We start from the raw sequence: 21,655 nt of genomic DNA, 5'->3' as shown, positions 1-21,655 counted from the left end.
GTGTGTGTGTGTGTGTGTGTGTATGTATATATATATATCTTTTTTTATTGATTTCAGAGAGGAAGGGAGGGAGAGAGAGATTGAAATATCAATGATAAGAAAAAAATCACCGATTAGCTGCCTCCCACATGCTCCACACTGGGGACTGAGCCCACAACCTGAGCATGTGCCCTGACCAGTAATTGAACCATGACCTCCTGGTTCGCAGGTCGACGCTCAACCACTATGTCACACCGGCCAGGCAATAAACTATTCTTTAAAAAAATTTTTTTTCACAGAAAAGTCACCATGAAGCCCTGGCCAGGGTGGCTCAGTTGGTTGGACATCATTTGGTGCACCAAAGGATTGCTGGTTCAATTCCCGGTCACACCCAGATTGCAGGTTCAATCCCTGATCAGGGTGGGTATGAGAGGCCACCAAGAGATGTTTTCTCTCTCCTTCTCCCTAAAAAAATGAATAAAAACATATCCTCCGGTGAGGATTTTAAAAAAAGAAAAATTCAAAAAGGTATCATGAATACCTATTATGTATGTTCCAGGCTATGGCAATGAAATTCAATTACGTGCTCTAACTCCATTGCCATAGCCTGTTTGGCTCAGTGGATAGAACGTCCATCTGTGGGCTGAAAGGTCCCAGGTTCGATTTTGGTCAAAGGTACATGCCCAGGTTGCAGGCTCGATCCCCAGTAGGGGGCATGCAGGAGGCAGCTGATCGAAGATTCTCTCTCATCACTGATGTTTCTCTCTCTCCCTCTCCCTTCCTCTCTGAAATCAATAAAAATACTTTAAAAAAAAATACTAATTAGCCCTAACCGGTTTGGCTCAGTGGATAGAGCATCAGCCTGTGGACTGAAAGGTCCCAGGTTCGATTCCAGTCAAGGGCATGTACCTTGGTTTCGGGCACATCCCCAGTGGGGAGTGTGCAGGAGGCAGCTGATCGATGTTTCTAGCTCTCTATCCCTCTCCCTTCCTCTCTGTAAAAAAATCAATAAAAATATGCTAATTAATCAAATTTTTAACCAATTAATTATGTTCACTGGTTAAATGTCTGCTTTCCCACTAAATATATCTTTATTTTTACCCATGCGGACTTAGCACCTAGCACAGGTCCGGCACACAGCAGGCAGGAAGTATCTGTGGACTGTACAAATTAACTTAAAACTAAAGAACTGTGAAACAGGCCATTTTCAGTTTATAATCTCAGCTCTAATTAAAACACAATCGCACTGGCTAAGAAATGTAGCCAACATGTCATGCTTAAAAGATCCCAAGTTTAACAATTTACAAACAGGTAAGATTTCAGAGAGTAGCTGGGGAGAAGTGCACTTTGTACTCGGGTTCAGGTATCACAGTTGGTGGACAGTCTGCTCAGATGTGCTAGGGTAACAAAAAGTCACAGTCCTTGGCTACATTTGGGGGCAACTAGAAAGCCTCACAAAGCTGCACCCCCGAGGCTCCTTGCCCCATGCAAGAGGGGCAAAGGACGTTGGCCGAGCCAGTAGGAGCCTGGTGTGGCTCATGAGAGGCCCAGCTCCATCCTCGATCTGCTGTCTACCAGCCATTTAGCACGGAACTGGGGCTCAACCACTCTGAGCCCTGTGGTCTCATTTGTAAAAGGGGGGTTGTATGCCCTGATTGGTTTGGCTCAGTGGATAGAGCATCAGCCTGCGGATTGAAGGGTCCCAGGTTCGATTCCAGTCAGGGGCATGTGCCTTGGTTGCGGGCACATCCCCAGTGGGCGGTGTGCAGGAGGCAGCTGATCGATGTTTCTCTCTCATCGATGTTTCTAACTCTCTATCTCCCTTCCTCTCTAAAAAATCAATAAAATATATTTTAAAAAGGGGGGGGGGAGGGGGTGTTGTAAATGCTGCTCTCAATAGGTTGTAACCATATGGATCAAGAGAGACCACAAAGGCAGGTACCGAAACAGAAAATGAAAAACTGGAGTTCATGTGTTACTGGTGGGTGGAATCCCTGCCAGCTGCTTGTAAGGCCAGAATAAAATAGGGAATGGATGTTACTTATGTTTTTAACAGAAAATCCAATCTTCCTTGGAATCTATGGCAACTAAGTTCACTTCAAAATCTGAAACCAGGAAATCACTTCAAGAGGCTCTAGTTCTACTCATCATCCCTGAGCAGGCTGGCTCTGTGCTTGTTCTGCAGGTAGCATAGGCAGAGATGAGTTACCTGAGCTGGGAAGGAAATGCCCCTATGTCAGGGGGTAGCTAGAAGGGGAACACAACCAAGAAGGCACAAAATCCAGTCAATTCCTGATGTCCTCTGAGGTATGGCTGCTAACCGGCTACCCAGATGGCACTGATCACTTGCATGGGATACTACCCAAGAACCACCCAAGGGCACTAGGAAGACCCCACACATTTCTAATGATGATGGCAAAGACCAGTCAGCTATTCAGCATTCAGCTGAAAACCCCTACAAGAGCACTGCTCCTTACCTGCAGGACGATCCCATGGACCTCCCCCACCTCAACCTCAGTCCTCAGACTGAGGAAGCAGGCAGGGCCCACACGCCCTAATCCTCACTATACAGGGCTATCGAGGGCCCCCCAGATACCCTCTGTAATAGTTTTCTGTGGGAAACAGAATTTGACTCTTAAAATTTTTTTTTAAATTTATTGATTGATTTTAGAGAAAGAGAAAGGAAGAGGGAGAGAAAAACATCAATTTTTTGTTCCACTGATGAATTTGGGAGAGAGAGAGAGAGAGAGAGAAAAAGAGAGAGAGAGAGAGAGAGAGAAACATTCATTTGTTGTTTTACTTATTTATGCATTCATTGTTGATTCTTTTATGTGCCCTGACTAGGGATTGAGCCCACTACTTTGGGCATCAGGATGATGCTCTAACCAACAACTGAGCTACCCAGTCAGGGCCAGAACTTGACTGTTAAGGTCAGCTTTTAAAAAGCTAACCATGCCCTAACCGGTTTGGCTCAGTGGATAGAGCGTCGGCCTGCGGACTGAAGGGTCCCAGGTTCAATTCCGGTCAAGGGCATGTACCTTGGTTGCGGGCACATCCCCAGTAGGGGCTGTGCAGGAGGCAGCTGATCAGTTTCTCTCTCATCGATGTTTCTACTCTCTATCCCTCTCCCTTTCGCTCTGTAAAAAATTAATAAAAATATTAAAAAAAAAAAAAAAAGCTAACCATGCCCTGGCTGGTGTTCTCAGTGGTTAGAGCATCAGCCTGCACACTGAAGGGCCGTGGGTTCGATTCCAGGTCATGGGCATGTAACTGGGTTGCAGGTTCAATCCCCAGCCCTGATTGGGGAGCATATGGGAGGCAACCAATCGATCTCTCTCTCCCTCCCCCCACCCTCCTTCTCACCCTCCCTTCCACTCTTTCTAAAAATCAATAGAAAACATATCCTCAGGTAAGGATTTTTTAAAAAAAGCCAACCAACCAGCGCTTCTAACAGATGCATGATGCTCTTCTCTGGGCTGCATGGACCCTCGATGGCAGCTCAGCATCTATAAGCAAATCAACTCAGCACCCAGCATTTCTCTCCAGGAAAGAAGGTCCGGGCACTTGGGCCTGTTTATTTCACCTGAAAGTAACTGCCATCACTCGTGCAGTTGAGACTGGGGCTGCAGCTGAAACCCCCTTGGAGCTTGGCCAGAATGGAAATAGTTCTCCACTGACACAGAAACAATGAGGCAGAAGCTATGAAACTCGACTGTTTCAAGCCAGGCACTTACACACTCCATTCTGGGCATCTCCCCACCTTTTAAACAGACAGAGGAGGGCAAACACTCTCCCACCTTCACCCTCCTTTCTAAAGCAAACCTGTTCCCCTGCACCAAATGAGTCGTACACTGATGAATACTGTTCACCACTTCACAAAAGGGTTTGGGTTTGCACTTACATCTTAATTTGCCCAAAATTATAAACAAATGGGATGGTGAAGGTCCGTCCCCACAGCACAGCTATAAATATGCAGACATCCTGGTGAGGGTATTGGTAAACAGCCTCTCATCTGGAGCTCCCTACACAGACCAAGGGCACGACAGCAGCCCAAAGGGGACAAGAGACTGGTCGGCTCCATGAGCACCCAGGGAGGGTCAAACAGCCAGGAGAGGGACAGCTCATTTCCCAGGTGCTGCCCCACCTGTGCAGCCCCTGAGGGTCAGTTTCTATTGGTCAAAGCTGTCCCGAACAAATGTCAGCCAGCAGGGAGTTTTCCAGGGCAGCTGGGTGAACACCTACTTTTCAAGACAGGCAGAAAGTCATCTTAGATCATGGTGCATGCTCACCCACAGTCTACTAGACAAAACATAAGAGCAGCTCACAGACATGCCCCACCCATTCATATTTGCCACTAGACAGGACCTAGCTTTCCCCAGAAGCCCACAAGTCTATGCCACCAACTATAAAAATGTTTACAAATTACACATGTTAAGATGAACTCTTGTGCATCTTAGAAAACTTTACGTGTTAATGGCACCTTCACCAGTTAACAAACAATCTGTCAACAGACAGATAAGGAAGGCTGCATACAGAGCCACCAGCAAGGAACTCATGTGTGGCCAACCCTGCCTGGGGTCCCCACTCTCCAGGTTGTGGTCCCTCAGAGGGAAACTAACTGCTGGGCATGGTGTGAGACTTGTCCCACCACAACACAGCCTCCTCTTACCCTCAGATGCGAGCCCGCACCAGCTCCAGCCAGGGCACACTCTTGGAGACAGCTTCCCCATCATATCAGAAGTGCGAGGGCCTTCCGTCCAGACTCTCAACAGACAAGTTGTGCTGGGGTTTCTGCCAAACCTGTGTGTTCACCTGAAGGAACACCACTACCAGGGAAAAAGTTTAACCTGCTCCCAGACATGCTCTGTTAAACCTGCTGTGGCGGTGGTGGGTGTGGGGGTGTGGAGGTAGGAGCAAAGTTCAGGAAGTGCCCTTGCTAGGTTCTTAACAAACAGTCACATCTCAAAACAGAATGGCTTTTGTTTTTGACTCTCTAACCTTTCAGATAACAGTTTGTACAAAAGACACATTTCCCTGTTATATTTTATTAAGGCAGCTCTTTTCTCTAGCTGCTGATAGTGGGAGAAGGAGGGAGGAACAGAGGAGGTACAGCAGGGACAATTCTTATCAGTTCTGTTTGTGCCCGTTCCATGCCTTTCCCATCCCCTTCCAGAAATCCTGGTACACAAGATCATCCCCTGTAGGCCTCCAGCACTCCATCCACCTCATTCAGATTCTCAGACGAGCAGCTTTCCTCTCATTCCCTGAACGTCAGTGATAAGCCTAAGTCACTTCCTCACTTCTTCCCTTCTCAGACATGCCACATCAGTGACTTTCTCCTAGGAATTCTGTTACAAGCGACAAGCCAAAGGGATGCTCAGGGAAATGCTGGGAGCTACGGAACCCACTGAATAGCCCTGGCAGGAAAAGGACCAGAAGCAGCAGCCCATCAATAGTTCCCTGCAACAGGGTCCCCTGACCAACACTGTCGTGTGCCCAGCCAGAAAAATCAATAAAAGGCCTATCTCTGAAGATCTCCAGCAGAGGATCTCCAAATGTGGTATTTGGATGTAATGCACTCATATTTTTATTGGACTTTTTAAAAATATATATATTTTATTGATATTTTTACAGAGAGGAAGGGAAAGGGATAGAGTTAGAAACATCGCTGAGAGAGAAACGTCAATCAGCTGCCTCCTGCACAGCCCCTACTGGGGATGTGCCCGCAACCAAGGTACATGCCCTTGACTGTAATCGAACCTGGGACCCTTCAGTCCGCAGGCTGACACTCTATCCACTGAGCCAAACCGGTCAGGGCTTTATTGGACTTTTAAAGTCTATACAATGTACTGGCATTTTTTTAAAAAGAGAGCAATCTTTCTATAAGTTTCACAATACCTAGTTTCACTCCCCTAAAAATGACATCTAAAAACCTTAAAAAGCATAAAAAGACATGGAGCAATCTTAAATGCATATTATTAAGCAAAAGAAACCAGCCAGTAAAGGCCATACACTGTAGGATTCCAACTATGTGATTATGTGACATCTTGGAAAGGCGAAACCATGGGGACAAATAAAAGATCAGTGGTGCTGGGTGCTAGTGGGTGGGTAGGGGGAGTGACGCATGGGATCACAGAGAATTGTTAGGGCAGTGACACTACTTTGTATGATACTATAACGGTGGATACATGACATTGAACATTTGTCAAAAATCACAGACTGTACACCACAAGAGTGAACCCGCATGTAAACTATGAACTTTAGTTAATAAAAATGCATCAATATTGGTTCATCAGTTTTAACAAATGTACCCCACTAAGGCAAATGTTCATGAGGAAGAAAACTGTGTTGGTGTGTGTGTGTGAGGGGCGAGTGACAGGAACTCTTTGCCTATCAGCTCCATTTTCTGTAAACTTAAAACTGCTAAAATATAAAGTGTATTAATTTTAAGTAACAAAAAGAAGAACTTTAAAAAATTTCCTCCATTCTAAAAAAATTAGGATTCAAAAACCTGAGAAGCATTCCTTTGGCATACTCTTTGAAATGTCAGGTTCCCACCATGCCATCGAAATGCAAGAGGTGGGAGCTGGCACACCCCAGGACGGAAGCAACCACAGAGACGGGAGGGCCACAGTCATGTGGGCTGAGAGGGCGATTCACCCACTCAGAGGACAAAACGGGGTCATGGTCAAACAGCACCCCTACCTGCTCTACCCAGGTTTCAGGGGAGGCAGCCCACTGCAGTGGCTCACTCTTTTGTACCAAAAGAGAACTTTAAGTACAAAATGTATTGATGCCTTTTACGATCCTGAGTAATCACTGTATTAGTTTCCTAGGGCTGCTATCTCAAATTACCATAGACTGGGTGGCTTAAAACAATAGGCGTGTATTCTCTGACAGTTCTGGAGACCAGAAGTCTGAAATCAAAGTGTCAGAAGGGCTGAATTCTCCCTTCCTGTCCCTTCCAGCCTCTGTAGGCCCCTGGTGGTCCTTCCGGCCTGTGGCTGCATCCCTCCAGCCTCTGCCTCCACCTTTATATTGCCTTCTCCCCGCTGTGTCATCTCCCTTTAAAAGCTCTTCTAAGGACACTCTACTCAGCATGATCTATCTGATCTTGAGGTCCTTAACTCAATTACATCTGAAAAGACTCTTCCCTTTCTCCAAATAGAGTCACATTCACAGGTTCTGGGTGGAAAAATGGCAGCAGCATAAGTGCATGCTGCACGGACATGCTCCCAGGAACAAACTGGTATTACTATTAAAATACAGAAAAACTTCCTGATTAATCAACGAAAAACTCGCAGGAGAGAACCCTGATACCTGAGGACCAAAAGTGGAGACTGCGTAGAGACTGGTAGGAGGGGTGGAGGCACAGGTTCTGGGTGGATGTACCTTTGAGGGACCATCATTCAATCCACTACACATAAAATGTTTTTTTTAAATGATGTAATGTCCTAGCAGAAATATGAGAGAGGAATGAAACAAAAACACTGATGACAAAGCGTATGCTCTTGAGACATGATAAGGATTCAGTGCTGACGACATTAGTAACAGGATCCTGCCATACTGCTGGGAAGGCAATTCTCCAGATGCTCCAAACAAAAAAGGAAGGCTCTCCCCCTGGTCTAGCTGCATTCCTGGAAAATTCAAGATGTGTCAAACCTCACAGAACCTTCCTACTCAGGCCTTGTAAGCAGCCGCTTCAGTCACAGGGGCTGGCAGTTCATCTGAAAGCTGACACATCAGAGTCATGCACACCCGGGGTCCCCCACCTGGCCACACTGTGCCTTGCAGTCAGTACAAGTCGCATCTGGGTACTGGCCTCCACATGCCAGGACTGGGCCTGGCACTGCCCAGTCACACCCAGGATGCACACAGGGGACAAAAAGCGGTGGCTCCTGCCTTTGGGGGGGCTCAGGCTCAGCTGGTACTCTAGGACAAAGCTGTGAAGGATGAACATGCCCAGGTGGCCTGGGGGGGAGCGGGTGTCTGTGCTGGCAGAAATGATAATCAGGAAGTGAGCCTACATTTATCTGAGGGGTCACCAATACCTGGGGCAGCTCCTCACAGGAGGGACACGAGACAGAGAAGGAAAGCAGTGCAATTCTGAGGAGTTAATATTCAGAGGGAATTTCAGAAACTATTCTGTGCAACCCCCTCATTTCACAAAGGAGCTGAGGCTCAGAGGACTCATGTGCAGGGCTTCAAGCCCAGTGGGTCACAGCCTAACCCTGCTCCCCTCACTGGGCAACAGAGGCTGAGGGGCTGGCAGTGGCCACCACGGACTTCAAGGACTCAGGAGTTTGCAGTATATATATATATATTTTAAATATATTTTATTTTTTTTACAGAGAGGAAGGGAGAGAGAGTTAGAAACATCGATGAAAGAGAAACATCGATCAGCTGCCTCCTGGCACACCCCCCACTGGGGATGTGCCCGCAACCTAGGTACATGCCCTTGACCAGAATCGAACCTGGGACCCCTCAGTCCACAGGCTGGCGCTCTATCCACTGAGCCAAACCGGTTTCGGCTCCAGTATATTTTTAAAAAGTCCAGACTCAGCCACCTGGACTCTCCCAGCACCTGCCCCAGCCCACCTCTCCAACTAGTGGGACACAGTGATAGTGGTCTGTCTCACAGACCTTCCCCAAACCTTGGAAAAATCACCCACAATTACCAGCAACACCATGTAACCATAGCAACCCTGGCTTCTTCTGGGGGTAAAGGGCAGAGTAAAGCAAGGCATTAATCAGAGGTCTCTAGTAGACCCAGAAAGTGGTTTGAAATGTGATAAAATAAAAACCTCAAAATGAGTCCCCTGCTCTGGCCTGACAGGTGACAATCTCACCAGAGAGTCCTAACTGCTCAGCGTGTCACTCTACTAACAATCTAAGGGCGCCTCTTGTCAAGGGTCTCAAGTATGTGACACTCAGAGTAGACACCTATCGACTGTGTGCTGGAGCCAGGAGCCCCCCAAAGCCCACCAACCACAGTGCCCCCCACAGTGTACACAGGGCTGCAGAGTGTGTCCTTTCCTGCCCTTCCAGCCATTTCCTATATAAACAGCCAGGGAACCACCAAGTGAAGCAGGACGTAAGATTGCACAGAGAAGTAGGCATAACATCAAGTTCCATCTCAGCTCTCTTGTGAAAGCCACTTGCCTCAAAGGTAACAAAGTCCTCGAACTCATCAGGGCAGGCCTGCGGCTCCTCGTCCTGGGCAGGTACGATGCTGCACAGCTGGCCATCAGAATCTGTGGGAGAGAAGACCCAAACTTAGCAGGAAACCCAGACCACAGAGAGGTCAAGGGGGAAATGATGTGAATGGCCAATGGAGCCTGGACTGGCTATGAGAAACCTGGGAGGAAGAGAGGTTAGGATAGGAAAGCAGGTCTCCGACTGAAACAACACTTTGTGCCAGAGTTCTTAGGCAGCGGTGTGGAGGCCAAATGGAAATTACTTCTTAAAAGAGCTGGACAACATTGTAAAAGAGAAAGAGCATGATACTAGCTCTGTGACACCGCTCACAGCTTTAAAAAGTATTAGATGCCAAAAAAAAAAGTATTAGATGCCAGATTTAATTTTTTAAAAAATTGTACATATTTGGGGAGGAGTGAGTATAATGAAATATTACCAAAACTAGAGGCCCGGTGCATGAAATTTATGCGTGGGGGGGAGGAGAGGGGTCGCCTCAGCCCAGCCTGCACCCTCTCCAATCCAGGACCCCTCAGGGGGATGTCCAACTGCCAGTTTAGGCCTGAAACGGGCAGTCAGATATCCCTTTCACAATCCGGGACCACTGGCTCCTAACTGCTCACCTACCTGCCTGCCTGATTGCTCCTAACTGCCCCCCCCCCACTGCCCCCCCACTGCTGGCCTGGTCACCCCACACAGCCTGCTGTTTGGTCGTTTGGTCGCCCCTCACTTACCCCCCTGCCGGCCTGGTCGCCCCACTCAGCCTGCTGCTCGGTCATTTGGTCACCCCGCACTAACCCCCCACGCAGCCTGCTGCTCAGTCGTGTGGTTGCCCCTCACTAACCCCTCTGCCGGCCTAGTCTCCCCACACAGCCTGTTCCGTTGTTCATTGGGTTGCGATGGTCGCTTAGGCTTTTATTATTATAGATAACACCTTGTCCTCAGTGCTGGACTCACAGGCAGTTTTTACTTTCTTCTTTTTTCGCTTAACTTTATCTTCTACAATATATGTTCTATTTTATAACTAGAGGCCCAGTGCACAGATTCGTGCACATTGAAAGGAAATTAATTAGAAGGTGGCCAGCGGGGCGGGACTGGGCAAGATGGGCCGGACATGCCCTGGAGCCAACCTCCTGCAGTCCGTCCCTGGCTGGCCGTCCCTGGGGCAACGTCTGCGAAGTGAGTGGGGTCCTTCCGGCAGGTGGGGTCCCTCGGCCTGGCCTGCAGGTATCGGGCTGAAACCAGCAGTCCAACAACCCCCAAAGGGTCCTGGAGTGCGAGAGGGCACTCTGCAAAGTTGCTGTCGCTCGGCAGCTCCTGTGTTGAGCGTCTGCCCCTTGGTGGTCAGTGTGCATCATAGCTACCGGTTGATTGGTTGGTCACTTAGGCTTTTATATACACTGAGTGGCCAGATTATTATGACCACCCCATCAGTACTTCGTTGGGCCACCTTTTGCCTTCAATACTGCGGTGATTCTTCTTGGCATTGACTCCACGAGATGTTGAAAGGTGATGCAAGGAATCTGACACCATGCCTGATGAATAGCATTGTCCGGTTCTGTGAGATTTGATGGTTGTGGAACCAGTGCCTGATGGTTTTTAACTTCGTCCCACAAATACTCAATTGGATTGAGATCTGGTGGTTGTGGGGGCCACCTAAGCAAGGTAAAGTCTCCCTCGTGTTCTTGAAACCACTCCTGCACAATACGAGCACCGTGGCATGGTGCACTGGAAGAAGCCATCTCCATTGGGATACGCCATCAACATGATAGAATGAACTTGATCAGCAACAATACTTAGGTATGTTGTGCTATTCAGACGTTGTTCCACACCAATTAAAGGGCCCAAATCATGCCAGGAAAAGATGCCCCAAACCATAACACTGCCCCCACTAGCTTGAAGGGTTGTACTCATGCATGTGGGGTGCATGCTTTCATGCTGTTTCCGCCAAATTCTCACTCTGCCATCTGCATGATGCAACTGGAAACGTGATTCATTGGACCACATGACTTTTTTCCAATGCTCGACTGTCCAATCCTTGTGTTCCTGTGCGAATTGGAGACGTTTTATCTTGGTAACTGCAGACAGCAAAGGTGTTCGAACAGGCCTTCGGCTTCCGTATCCCATACGATGCAGTGTACGGCTAATGTGCCTACAAACGTCAGGTGGTCATAATAATCTGGCCACTCAGTGTATATCGATAAGAAAAAGTTAAAAAGAAAAGCAATCTTTTCATGATGGACAGGCTATAATTCTGACGTCAGCAATAGAAACATCACTTTTCAAACAACCAATTCCCACAAAGAAAAGGTACTGGTTTCCACAGTCTCCTGACCCTGTTCAGGCCTAACACTTTCCAAAGAGCGTGCAAGCTATGGAATTATGTTTCCTGATGTTGCCTCACTACTGTATACTGTCATATCATAAATAAATATTTATTTGGTTTTTATCCTCAGTTCTGATGCAGAGCTCCTAAAACTCTGGGAACTTCCTTGAGATGGGATGGAAAGAGCATCCATTGTCATTCATTAACAAGCCCCTTTCTGCCTTACCTGGGTTTAAACTAATGAGGGTGACTCTTGGAGGATGGGGGTTGGTTAGGGAACCGACCTTGTGATTAGAGGGCTGGATTTCAGTTCCACCCCGACTTCTCAAAATGAGGGAGTTCAGAGAGCTGGGTTAGTAAACACATCATCATATGGGGAGAATAGCACATCCCAAACTCCACAGGGACAGAAGCCCCTACATTGTGGACCCTCCAGACCTGCCCTATATACCTCTTCATCTGGCTGTTCATTGTAACCTTTATAATAAACTGGTGACAGAACTAAAGTGTTTCCCTGGGTTCTACGAGCCATTATAGCACATTATCAAACCTGAGGAAGGAGCTGTGTCAAACAGAAGTGTGGGTAACCTGGGCACCTGTGGGGTCTGCGCTAACTCTGGGCAGTTGACGTCAGAACGAATTAAATTGTAAGACACCTAGGTGGGATCTGCAGAGAATTAGAGAATTGCTTGGTGAGGAAAACCCACACATTGGAGTCAAAGTGTGAGCAGAAAACAGATCACAATGGTACCTATTTAAAATGTATCAGTTACTTATTCAATATATTTCACATAATCTAACACAACATCGGTCACTTATTTAAAAAGGAGAGTGAAGTCTTTGAAGGTCAAATGGAAGAGCAAACCTCCCTGGACGCTCGTGGGGAGAGTACTTTGAAATGGTCATCACCAGCTTCCTTGGCTAGAGAACATTCTTCTTTGGAAACTGGACTATGTGGGAAAAACGCTGCCCTCCACATCCCCCAGCCAGGTTCTGAAGGGTCAATGGTGTGAAGTCACTATGACAGCCAGTATATTGGGAAAGGGAGAATGAATGTTGAAGGACCCTTACCACAGAGCAATAGCTGGACACATGGCTACTCCGTCCAGTTTCTAAAGAGCTCTCTCAATTTAAACAACGATGCTTTCCCTCAACAATTATGAAAATTCAAGCATTTATGCATTTAGTAATTATGAGATGTCTTTGCCAATTCAATACTGCTTTGCAGTAGTAAGTAAGGCCCTTAAACCAAAATCCCTTATGTGGCTGCTGTTTTGTATTGTTTTCCCTGGGAGTGAGGGCTCAGACTATAGCAGAGTGAAAGAGACTCAGAGCATGGCAGGCTGACAGCCTTGGAGTCTCCTACACTGGAAGTTTGGGTATTTGGTGCATGTGAACTACAGCAGACTATGTGTGTGTGTGTGTGTGTGTGTGTGTGTGTGTGTGTGTGTGTGTGTGTGTGTGTGTTTAATTGATTTGAGAGAGGAAGGGAGAGGGAGAGATAGAAACATCAATGATGAGAGAGAATCATTGATTGGCTGCCTCTGGCAGGTCCCCTAAGGGTGATCAAGCCCTCAACCTGGGCATGTGCCCTTGACTGGAATCAAACCCAGGACCCTTCAGTCCACAGGCTGATGCTCTATCCACTGAGCAAAACCAGCTAGGGCTACCAGTATACCGTATGTGCTCCTTTTGAAGGGGGAGAGGATTGCTGTGGACAGAAGTTTTTGGTTTCTGTGACAGGAAGTGAAGGAGGACCATTATCCCAGTAGTGACACATCTATAATAATAAAAGGGTAATATGCTAATTAGACTAGGCATCCTTTCGGGAGTCATTCTGGATGAAGCCAGGGCCGGAGGGAACAGCCCAGGTCCCAGGTGCCTGCTGGCGGCCAGAGGAGGGAAGCCTGGGTCCCGAATGCCAGAGGGAAGATGGTGCCGGCAGCCGGGGGAAGGAAGGCCTACTCCTGCGTGAATTTTCGTGCATTGGGCCTCTAGTATTTTATAAAAGGCTACACTGTTTGGGGCCTATTTTCCCCCTCTTAAATGTTAACAGTCTTGCTTGCACTTCCAAAAACTGAAACACAGAATTTCGAACTCTCAAAACATAGCCAATCATTTCAGACGTGTAGACATGTGCTCAGATTCCAGTGGTGGGCATATGATCTAGGAGTCTTGCCCCACACGGTGAAGAGAAAGATGTGAACAAAGCTGGTGTTTTTCTATTCTTGATGGGAACTAAATAGGACTCTTCTTTCAGTTTTCTTCTACAAAAACTAAAGCAATTTTCAATTAAGTGGAAATTTTTAATGTGAATTTATCTTATTCTTTCAGAGTCAATTTCGGGGGGGTGGTGGGGGAGAGACGAGCCAGAGCAATGGCCTATTTGTAATAATTCCCTCTCTATCTCATTCTATTCCTGAAATAAGGCCTGTGGTTGTGACAGTAACAATCTCCTTGCACTTTCCCTGCAAACTGGGTCAACATTTTGTGTCACTTGCTATGCCGCTCCTAGATACAGAATAAAAGTCTGTCAGACAAGACAGGCTGTGAGCAGCCATGATGGCACACTGGAGGGAAGACTCAAAGTGAACTTGAGCTGAAATTCAGTTCGCGTAATCATGCTTTCCACTCTTCCAAATGCTATGAAATAACATTTCACAATCATCTTTGACTTGCTTTGATCCTAATTTTATTTTCACTCTCCCTTCCTAACAAAAATTAAATGAAGTCAAATGACAAAAAAATTTGCAAATTACCAAAAAAGTAAAGCCAAGCCCACAGCCCTGAGCAAGACCGGCAGTATATCCGATGCACAGGGTGGGGTGTCCCCAGGCCCACACCAGTTCAGTCCCCTGGAGGCCCAGCCACTCATGCCCACTCCAAGACACAGGCCTCCTCTGCTGGTGTTGAGCCAAGGGACCTCTCAACAGCCCTTCCAAAGGGAGCCTGGGATGGAATTGAACTGTGAGGCCTCTTGACAAGAAGGGCAAGTCCTCCCACAGTGCCCACAGCCCAGTCATGCCCCACCTTGTGATCCTGGTTACCCAAACCAGCCACAGTGACCTCCCTTCAGCTCCCAAATGGGCAGGGCACACTCCCCTCATGTCCCCCACCTGGACCCTCTACCCCTTCCCAGACCTTCTCAGGGAGAATTCCACGGACCACCTCTGGCATCACCCTCCTCCTGAGTTCCTGTTAGCTCTCCTAGCTATACCGCCTCAACGTGTATGGGCTGTCCTCCACAAGAATGCCGGCTCTCAAGGGCAGGGGACTCTACTTCCCAGAGTCTGGAACAATCCAGCTCAACAGTGTCCACACCCACAGACCTTACAGGTTAAGCTGTGCCCTCCCTTAGCTACTGCCCCTCCATCCAGCCTGATTCAAGCTCTCATCACTAAAACCTCCCTTCAGCCCACCCACTCAAGGACCCTGACCCATCTGCTCGCAGGCCAACCCTATCCAAAGCCTCTGACCTTTCTGCCTCCTCAACCACACACCCCAAGCAGCAGACTGTCCCCCATATTCCAGAGTCCACCACCTCACTTCAGGAGCAGAGGTCTGTTCTATACAGGCTAAACTCAGGGTCGGGGGGGACACCACCTACAATGCACCTCCCAATATAGTTTCATGTTGAGACCAAGCCTCGCCTTCTGGGGCTGCTTCTATTTCAGAATGTTCTTGCCATTGGAAAAACACGCACCATTTCCTGAAGATATCCATAACTCCAGGACTGGCTGGGGGGGTTATCTTTAATTAAATCGAAGTGGAAATATTACCAACAAGAATGTAAAAACAGAGACTCAAACAATCCCAGTGGGGTTCAGTGGTGTGTATGGGCTGGACAGAGGCAGGACTTTCCCAAGGTGAACTGATTTTGTGGGACTTAGAATAGCAGGGGGGTGCTCCCCAATACAGAAGAAGGTGCAGCTGCAGTTAGCCAGTTGCCTAGGGAATGGGGACAGGTCAGGTGGAACAGGCCATGTAAGCCAGGAGAGGTTAAAATGGGAGAGCAGACTAGAGAGACCTCTGGATGTAGACAGAAGAGCCCTGGCCAGCTCCTCTCAGGCAGAGACACAGAAGTCCTACCTCGTGCTTCTCTCTGCCGGCCCCTGGGGAGGACAGAGAGTGCCTCAGCTTCAGTGGGAATATCCCAGGCAAAGGCAAGGAAGAGGGCGGAGGGGTGGGGTGCGCAGGCAGAGGTCCTACCTCAGCGAATCAGGGTGATGGTTAACCATTAAGGAAAGATCAGGACTCAAGGAAACAGGCCATTCTCAGGTGACCATTTTCTCTCACTGGATTGATTTATATCTACACATGCCTGAAGTCACTGAACTTCAAGACACGTGCAACCCACGAGACAACCAAGCGGGTCAGCAGCCAGCAACCCGTTCTGCCCGACAGATAATCAGCTCCTGCAGAGACAACTCCTGGCTCTCAGTGGGCAGGTCAACAGCCTGAGAATTTTATTACAGGGGACTAGTTGTGCCTGCCTGGATCAAGTTTTCAGGAAGTATATGCTGATTTCCAAGTTACAACCCCCAGGAACTCCTGCAGCGGAGCCTGCTCCATGTCGCACTAACCGTGGCCCTAAAGAACAGAGAGCAGCCACCAGCCTGAACTTTGACTAGAGAGAGCCTCAGAGTTTGACCACACAGATGGCCCAGGCTCCATCTCTCACTGACCACTACCCATACCCATGGGCCCAGCTGCCACTGCTGCTCCCAGCCTTGACACTTGAGAGGAATCTGGGCTCCTCAACCACCTGAATCCAAGGAAGCCCAGTCTCAACCCTCGGCTAGAAGGTGCGGAGACTACAAGGGGCATGCCCAAGGCCCAGAGCTCCTCCGGGCCCTTCGATTTGTGTCCCAGGGAACACACTGATGTCATCATCCCCTGTGCTAAGGTTGTGCAAGTCAGCCCCCAGCCCACCTGCCACACTGACAGCAGCAGCACCTCCCCTGTTGTTCCCTCCTCATTTACTGCTCTGTACGCACAAGGTCCCAGGCTGCTTGTTCACCACGGGTCTCCGGGCTGTGCTGGTGTTCATATTTGTGTGGACTAACTTGGTGAAAGAAGTAGTAACACACAGGGCTCCATATACAGAATGCTACTCAAAGCCATCTGGGATTTGGTGTTTTAGGAAACCCAGGCCCTATGTGACACTGTTGGGCAATAATTTTGGGGATGTAATAGAGAAGACAGGTGAGACTCTATCAACAAATGCTAGTAAGACCTCAGGTTCAAAGGTATCGCCCCTTGACTGGACCACCATGATGACCATGGGCTCTGCCGAGTCTCTTTATGCCCCTCTTCCTCTGACAAGGTGCAAGAAGGAGGGAGCTAGCCTGTGACTTCCCAATACTGCACTCCTGACACCACCTGGCCAAATATGGGGAATGAGAAGGAAAGGCCTACTCAGAGCTTCAGAGTTTCATTTGAAGAGGAAAGTGCTTGGGCAAGTGGTAAGAGAGTAAAATGGTACAACTTCTTAGAAGAACATCTGGCAGTTTTACACGAAACTAAACTCACATGCACATGACCAGCCACCCCACTGTCACGTACAGGCCCCCAACATATGAAAACATGTATCTACACAGACCTGCCCACGGATTTCACTAGAAGCTTTATATATAACCCCCAACTGGAACCAACCTAGCCCCAAACAAGTATCCACCCATGAGGTACAAGCATATGATGGAGCACTACTCCATAATAGGAAAACAGACTCCTGATACAACACAAGGAATCTCAAAAACATCACGCACGGTGAGAAGCCAGATGAAAGAGCAGATATAGATGATCATATTTACATGAAGTCCATGAGAGGCAAAACTAATCTATGGTGACAAAAATCAGCAAAGGAGGTAGCAATAAGAGGGAGGAGATTACTGAAAGGCCATGAGGGAACTGCCTGTGATGATGTTAGTAACTCTTGGCAGAGATTTGCATTACCAGACACAAGAACTTGTCAAAATTCACAGAATGGCACACGTAAGGTTTCACTGTAGGTAAATTTTTACTCTAAAAAGACTGCAAACAACTATTGAACTCTGGGTAATGACTGATAGCATGCTGAAAAGTTTAGGCTGAAGTGTATGGAAGTATACTGATTTGAAATGCAACCCATTAGAAAAAAGAGAAAATAGACAGGAAGATGGATGGATAAAGCAGATATGGTAAAATGTTGCCTGCAGAATACAGATAAGAGATATACATATGAGAGTTCACTGTGTAAGTCTTCTAATACTTTTGTATGTGTCAGTTTCCATTAAAAACTCTTTGGGGAAAGTGGCAGTAGCTTTCTAACATTATGGATTAGTAGTTGAGTCGGTCAATTCTGGAAGTCAGGGTGTGTGAAGAGCAAATAACAAAAAAGGAGAGAGAGCATCCTTAAACCTGGGGCATTTTAGGGACTTCAAAGAGAAGGGAAGACATTAAGCTCAGCAAAAGGACTCTGAGGAGTAAGGGTCATTAAGGGGTGGCTGAGCAAGAGGGAAGGACGGTGGTGGAGTTGAGGAAGGGGTGAGGCAATAGAAGCACAGGGCGGGGGATGACTGACCTCCATTTCTGATCGCCGTAATCCCTTGGTAGAAGTCTTCAAAACTGATCACGCCGAGCCCACTGGGATCCAAGTATTTTGTTAAGTCCTTCACCTGCAATTGCCAAGTAAGAATATGTTATACAAGCCTTTACAAAATTGGAAGGGGTGTATCATGCACTTGACCTTTTCACCATATTTAGGGAAGCAGCCTACTTGTAAGGTGTCATGCTGAAAATAAGAGCCACTGGTTCCTCTGATCCAAAAGCCACCAACAGCTCCAGACAGAAAACAGGTGGTACCCTAAGAAGGTGCCAATGACACTTGGGACAATGAGTCATGGAATAAGATCCTGCTTCAAAAGTTAAGAGCCATGCTTCCTGAGTGAAAAGATAATCCGGTGCTAACATTTTAGTATTATTCTAGCCATTATCTAGATTATTACACATAGCATAGACCCACCCATCCTTTCCAACAGCTGTGCAGAGTTCTTAGGAAAGACAACGTAGGCAAGTAGATCTAAAAATTATAAATAGTAAGTCGAATAATTCACACATGAATGTTATAGAAAATGAAACTCTTTGGAAAAAAAGACATATTTATATTTCCAAGTATAAAATGGATTTCATCAAAATTTTAAAGTTTTGCACCTCAAAAGACATCATTTGTAAAACTAAAAGATAAGACACAGACTGGGAGAACATATTTATAAATCATACTAGAGGCCTGGTGCATGAAAATTCATGTACTGGAGGGGGGCGTCTTTCAGCCCGGCCTGCCCCCTCTCAGTCTGGGAGCCCTCAGGGGTGGGAGGTGACCTGGAGATCAGGGGAAGGTGACACCCCCATCACACCCCTGCTGCTGCCACTGCTGGCAGCGCAAGCCTCAGCTGGCCCTGGTTACCTGAGCCTCGGGCGGCCCTGGGCAGCTGGGCAGCCGCCATCCGAGGGGACTGGGGGACTCTGGAGGCAGGTGCGCAGAGCGGCCGGACCTGAGGGTGGGCCCGGCCTTGCTGCACGCCTGCTGCCCCGGCGGGGCTGAGGGGACTGAGGGGACTGGGCACTGCCATCTTGTGGCTGTGGGCGCCACCATCTTTGAGGGCAGGGCAGTCAATGAATATATTCCCTCCTTGTTGGCTGTGGGCGCTGCCATCTTTGAGGGCAGGGCAGTCAATTAACATATTTCATTTTTATAAGATAGGATATCTGATAAAAGACTTGTATCTAAAATGTATAAAGAAATCTCACAGTACAACAAGAAGACAAAAAACACAATTTAAAAAAAAATAGGTAAAAATTTTAAACAGTTGCCCTGGCTTCATCCCATGCACCAAAATATCATGGTTCGATTCCCAGTCAGGGCATATGCCTAGATTGTGAGTTTGATTCCTGGTCGGGGTGCAGATGGGAGGCAATCGATCGATGTTTCTCTCTCACAATGATGTTTCTCTTCCTTACCCTCTCCCTTCCTCTCTCTCTCTCTCTCTCCATCTCAAAAAAAAAAAAATTTAAACAGCTATTTCATCAAAGATATACAAATGGCTTATAAGCACACAAAAAGATGCTCGAGATCATGAGTCCTCAGGGAAATGCACATGAAAACCATAAGCTATCACTCACTAGAACAGCTGTAATCAAAAGTATTGACAATATCAATGAAGTTGTCGAAAAATTGGAACCTCATATTGCTAGGAAGAATGTAAAATGGTCTGGCTAATTTGGAAAATCATTTGGCAGTTTCTTGAAAAGTTAAACATAAGCTTAGTATACAACACAGCAATTCCACTCAGAGGTATCTACCCAAGAGAAAAAAACAGTGGAAAAAAAAAAAAGATGTATATGCAAATCTTTATAGCAAGCAGCATTATTCACTATAGCAAAATAGCAAAAGCAACCCAATGTCCATCAACTGCGGAATTGATAAACAAGATGTGATCTATCCAACAGACTATTATTCAGCCATAAAATATGCCGAAACTGGTTTGGCTCAGTGGATAGAGCGTCGGTCTGCGGACTAAAGGGTCCCAGGTTCGATTCCGGTCAAGGGCATGTACATTGGTTGCGGGCACATCCCCTGTGGGGGGTGTGCAGGAGGCAGCTGGTCGATGTTTCTCTCTCATCGATGTTTCTAGCTCTCTATCCCTCTTCCTTCCTCTCTGTAAAAAATCAATAAAATATATATTTTTTAAAAAAAGGAATAAAATCCTGATACATACTACAACATGAATGAACCTCAAAAAGATTTTGCTAAGTAAAAAAGCCAGACACAAAAGATGACAAATTATATTCTTTCATTTAAAGAAAATTTTCAGAAAAGATAAATCTATAGAGATACAAAGCAGATTAGTGGTTGCCTGGAAATTGTGGGGTGGAAGTGGGATGATTGCTAACAGCATGAGAACTCTTTTTGGCACGTGTGAATGTTGTAAAACTAGGCTGTGATGATGACTGCATAACTTTATAAATTTCCTAAAATTCACTGATTTGCACACTTACAGTGGGTAAATTTTATGGCATCTAGATTATATTTAAACAAGCTCTTAAAAACAAATGGATAGTCCGGCCGCCTTGGCTCAGTGGTTGAGCCTCAACCTATAAACCAGGAGAACACGGTTCGATTCCCAGTCATGGCATATGCCCAGATTGTGGGCTCGATCCCCAGTGTGGGGAGGGCAGGAAGCAGCTGATCAGTGATTCTTTCTCATCATTGATGTTTCTATCTCACCCTCTCCCTTGCTGAAAATAAAAAATATAGTTTTAAAAAACTATATTTAAGAAAACTTCCCTAAAAAAATTAACTACATATTGAAAGACTACATGGGGTACCTAAGAAAATCAACTCCCAACCCCAAATAACACTTAATCTGGTAATTTTTTTGGACTTTGAAGGAAAATAAACACCTTTGAATAGCTATGTAAAAATAAAATTATTTTATAAAAGAAAATTAGATTATCATTGAACTTTTCCACAGCAACACAGAAATATTCTAATTCCATTATTCCAAGTGTTGTTGAGGACTGGGATCCTCCACATCACCATGAGGTATCTACACACATGATGTTTAAAAACAAAACAAAACAAAAAAACCCTTCTAATTGTGTTCAATTAACAGTGAGCACCTGTAGCACCTAGGTTGTGATATTTAAATTCAATTTCCATTAAAAGGAATCAGGATCCTTGGAGAAATGCCAGGAAATGTGCAAGTTAAGCCTGGAATATCTTGTCATAACTGAAAGCAAAGACTTTATTAAGTCACATTAAAGAACTCAGAACCCAACCTAAACAGGATTTTACAGTAAAAAATGAAACAATATGAGCATTGATGGGAATGATAAATACAGCAGACTGAAATATATCACATTTTAGTCAATTAAAGCATAATTATGGTAAAAAAAACAAAACTAGTCATTAGTGGAGGACACTTGTGAATCAATTTATCATTGTGAAAACTAAGAAAAAGAAAGAACCAAGCAGTTAGCCTGCCTTTCCTATACAAACTGTTAACTCAGGGTAAGCAATGGTAGTCATGAGGGGAAGTGTCACTTCGAGAATCATTCCAGCCCTGACCTGAGTGGCTAGGTTGGTTGGGCATCCTTCCTTGCACCGAAAGGTTG

General features: G+C 46.5%; 1 protein-coding gene across 1 annotated transcript in view; it reads right to left on the bottom strand.

The window, feature by feature from the left end:
• RAB11FIP3 (RAB11 family interacting protein 3) overlaps nt 1–21,655 on the bottom strand; it is a 98,455-nt gene that overhangs the window by 28,038 nt on the left and 48,762 nt on the right. The window contains exons 2-3 of the mRNA XM_054714565.1: nt 18,063–18,156; nt 9,142–9,233 (exon numbers count right to left, since the gene is read on the bottom strand). Coding sequence (XP_054570540.1) covers nt 9,142–9,233; nt 18,063–18,156 — 186 coding nt within the window. The remainder of the gene's footprint in view (nt 1–9,141; nt 9,234–18,062; nt 18,157–21,655) is intronic.

This window comes from Eptesicus fuscus, chromosome 4, assembly GCF_027574615.1.
Source record: "Eptesicus fuscus isolate TK198812 chromosome 4, DD_ASM_mEF_20220401, whole genome shotgun sequence".
In the NCBI taxonomy this organism is placed as follows: domain Eukaryota; kingdom Metazoa; phylum Chordata; class Mammalia; order Chiroptera; family Vespertilionidae; genus Eptesicus; species Eptesicus fuscus.
The sequence above is the reverse complement of the archived record's forward strand: the minus strand, read 5'-3'. Positions and strand labels throughout refer to the sequence as shown.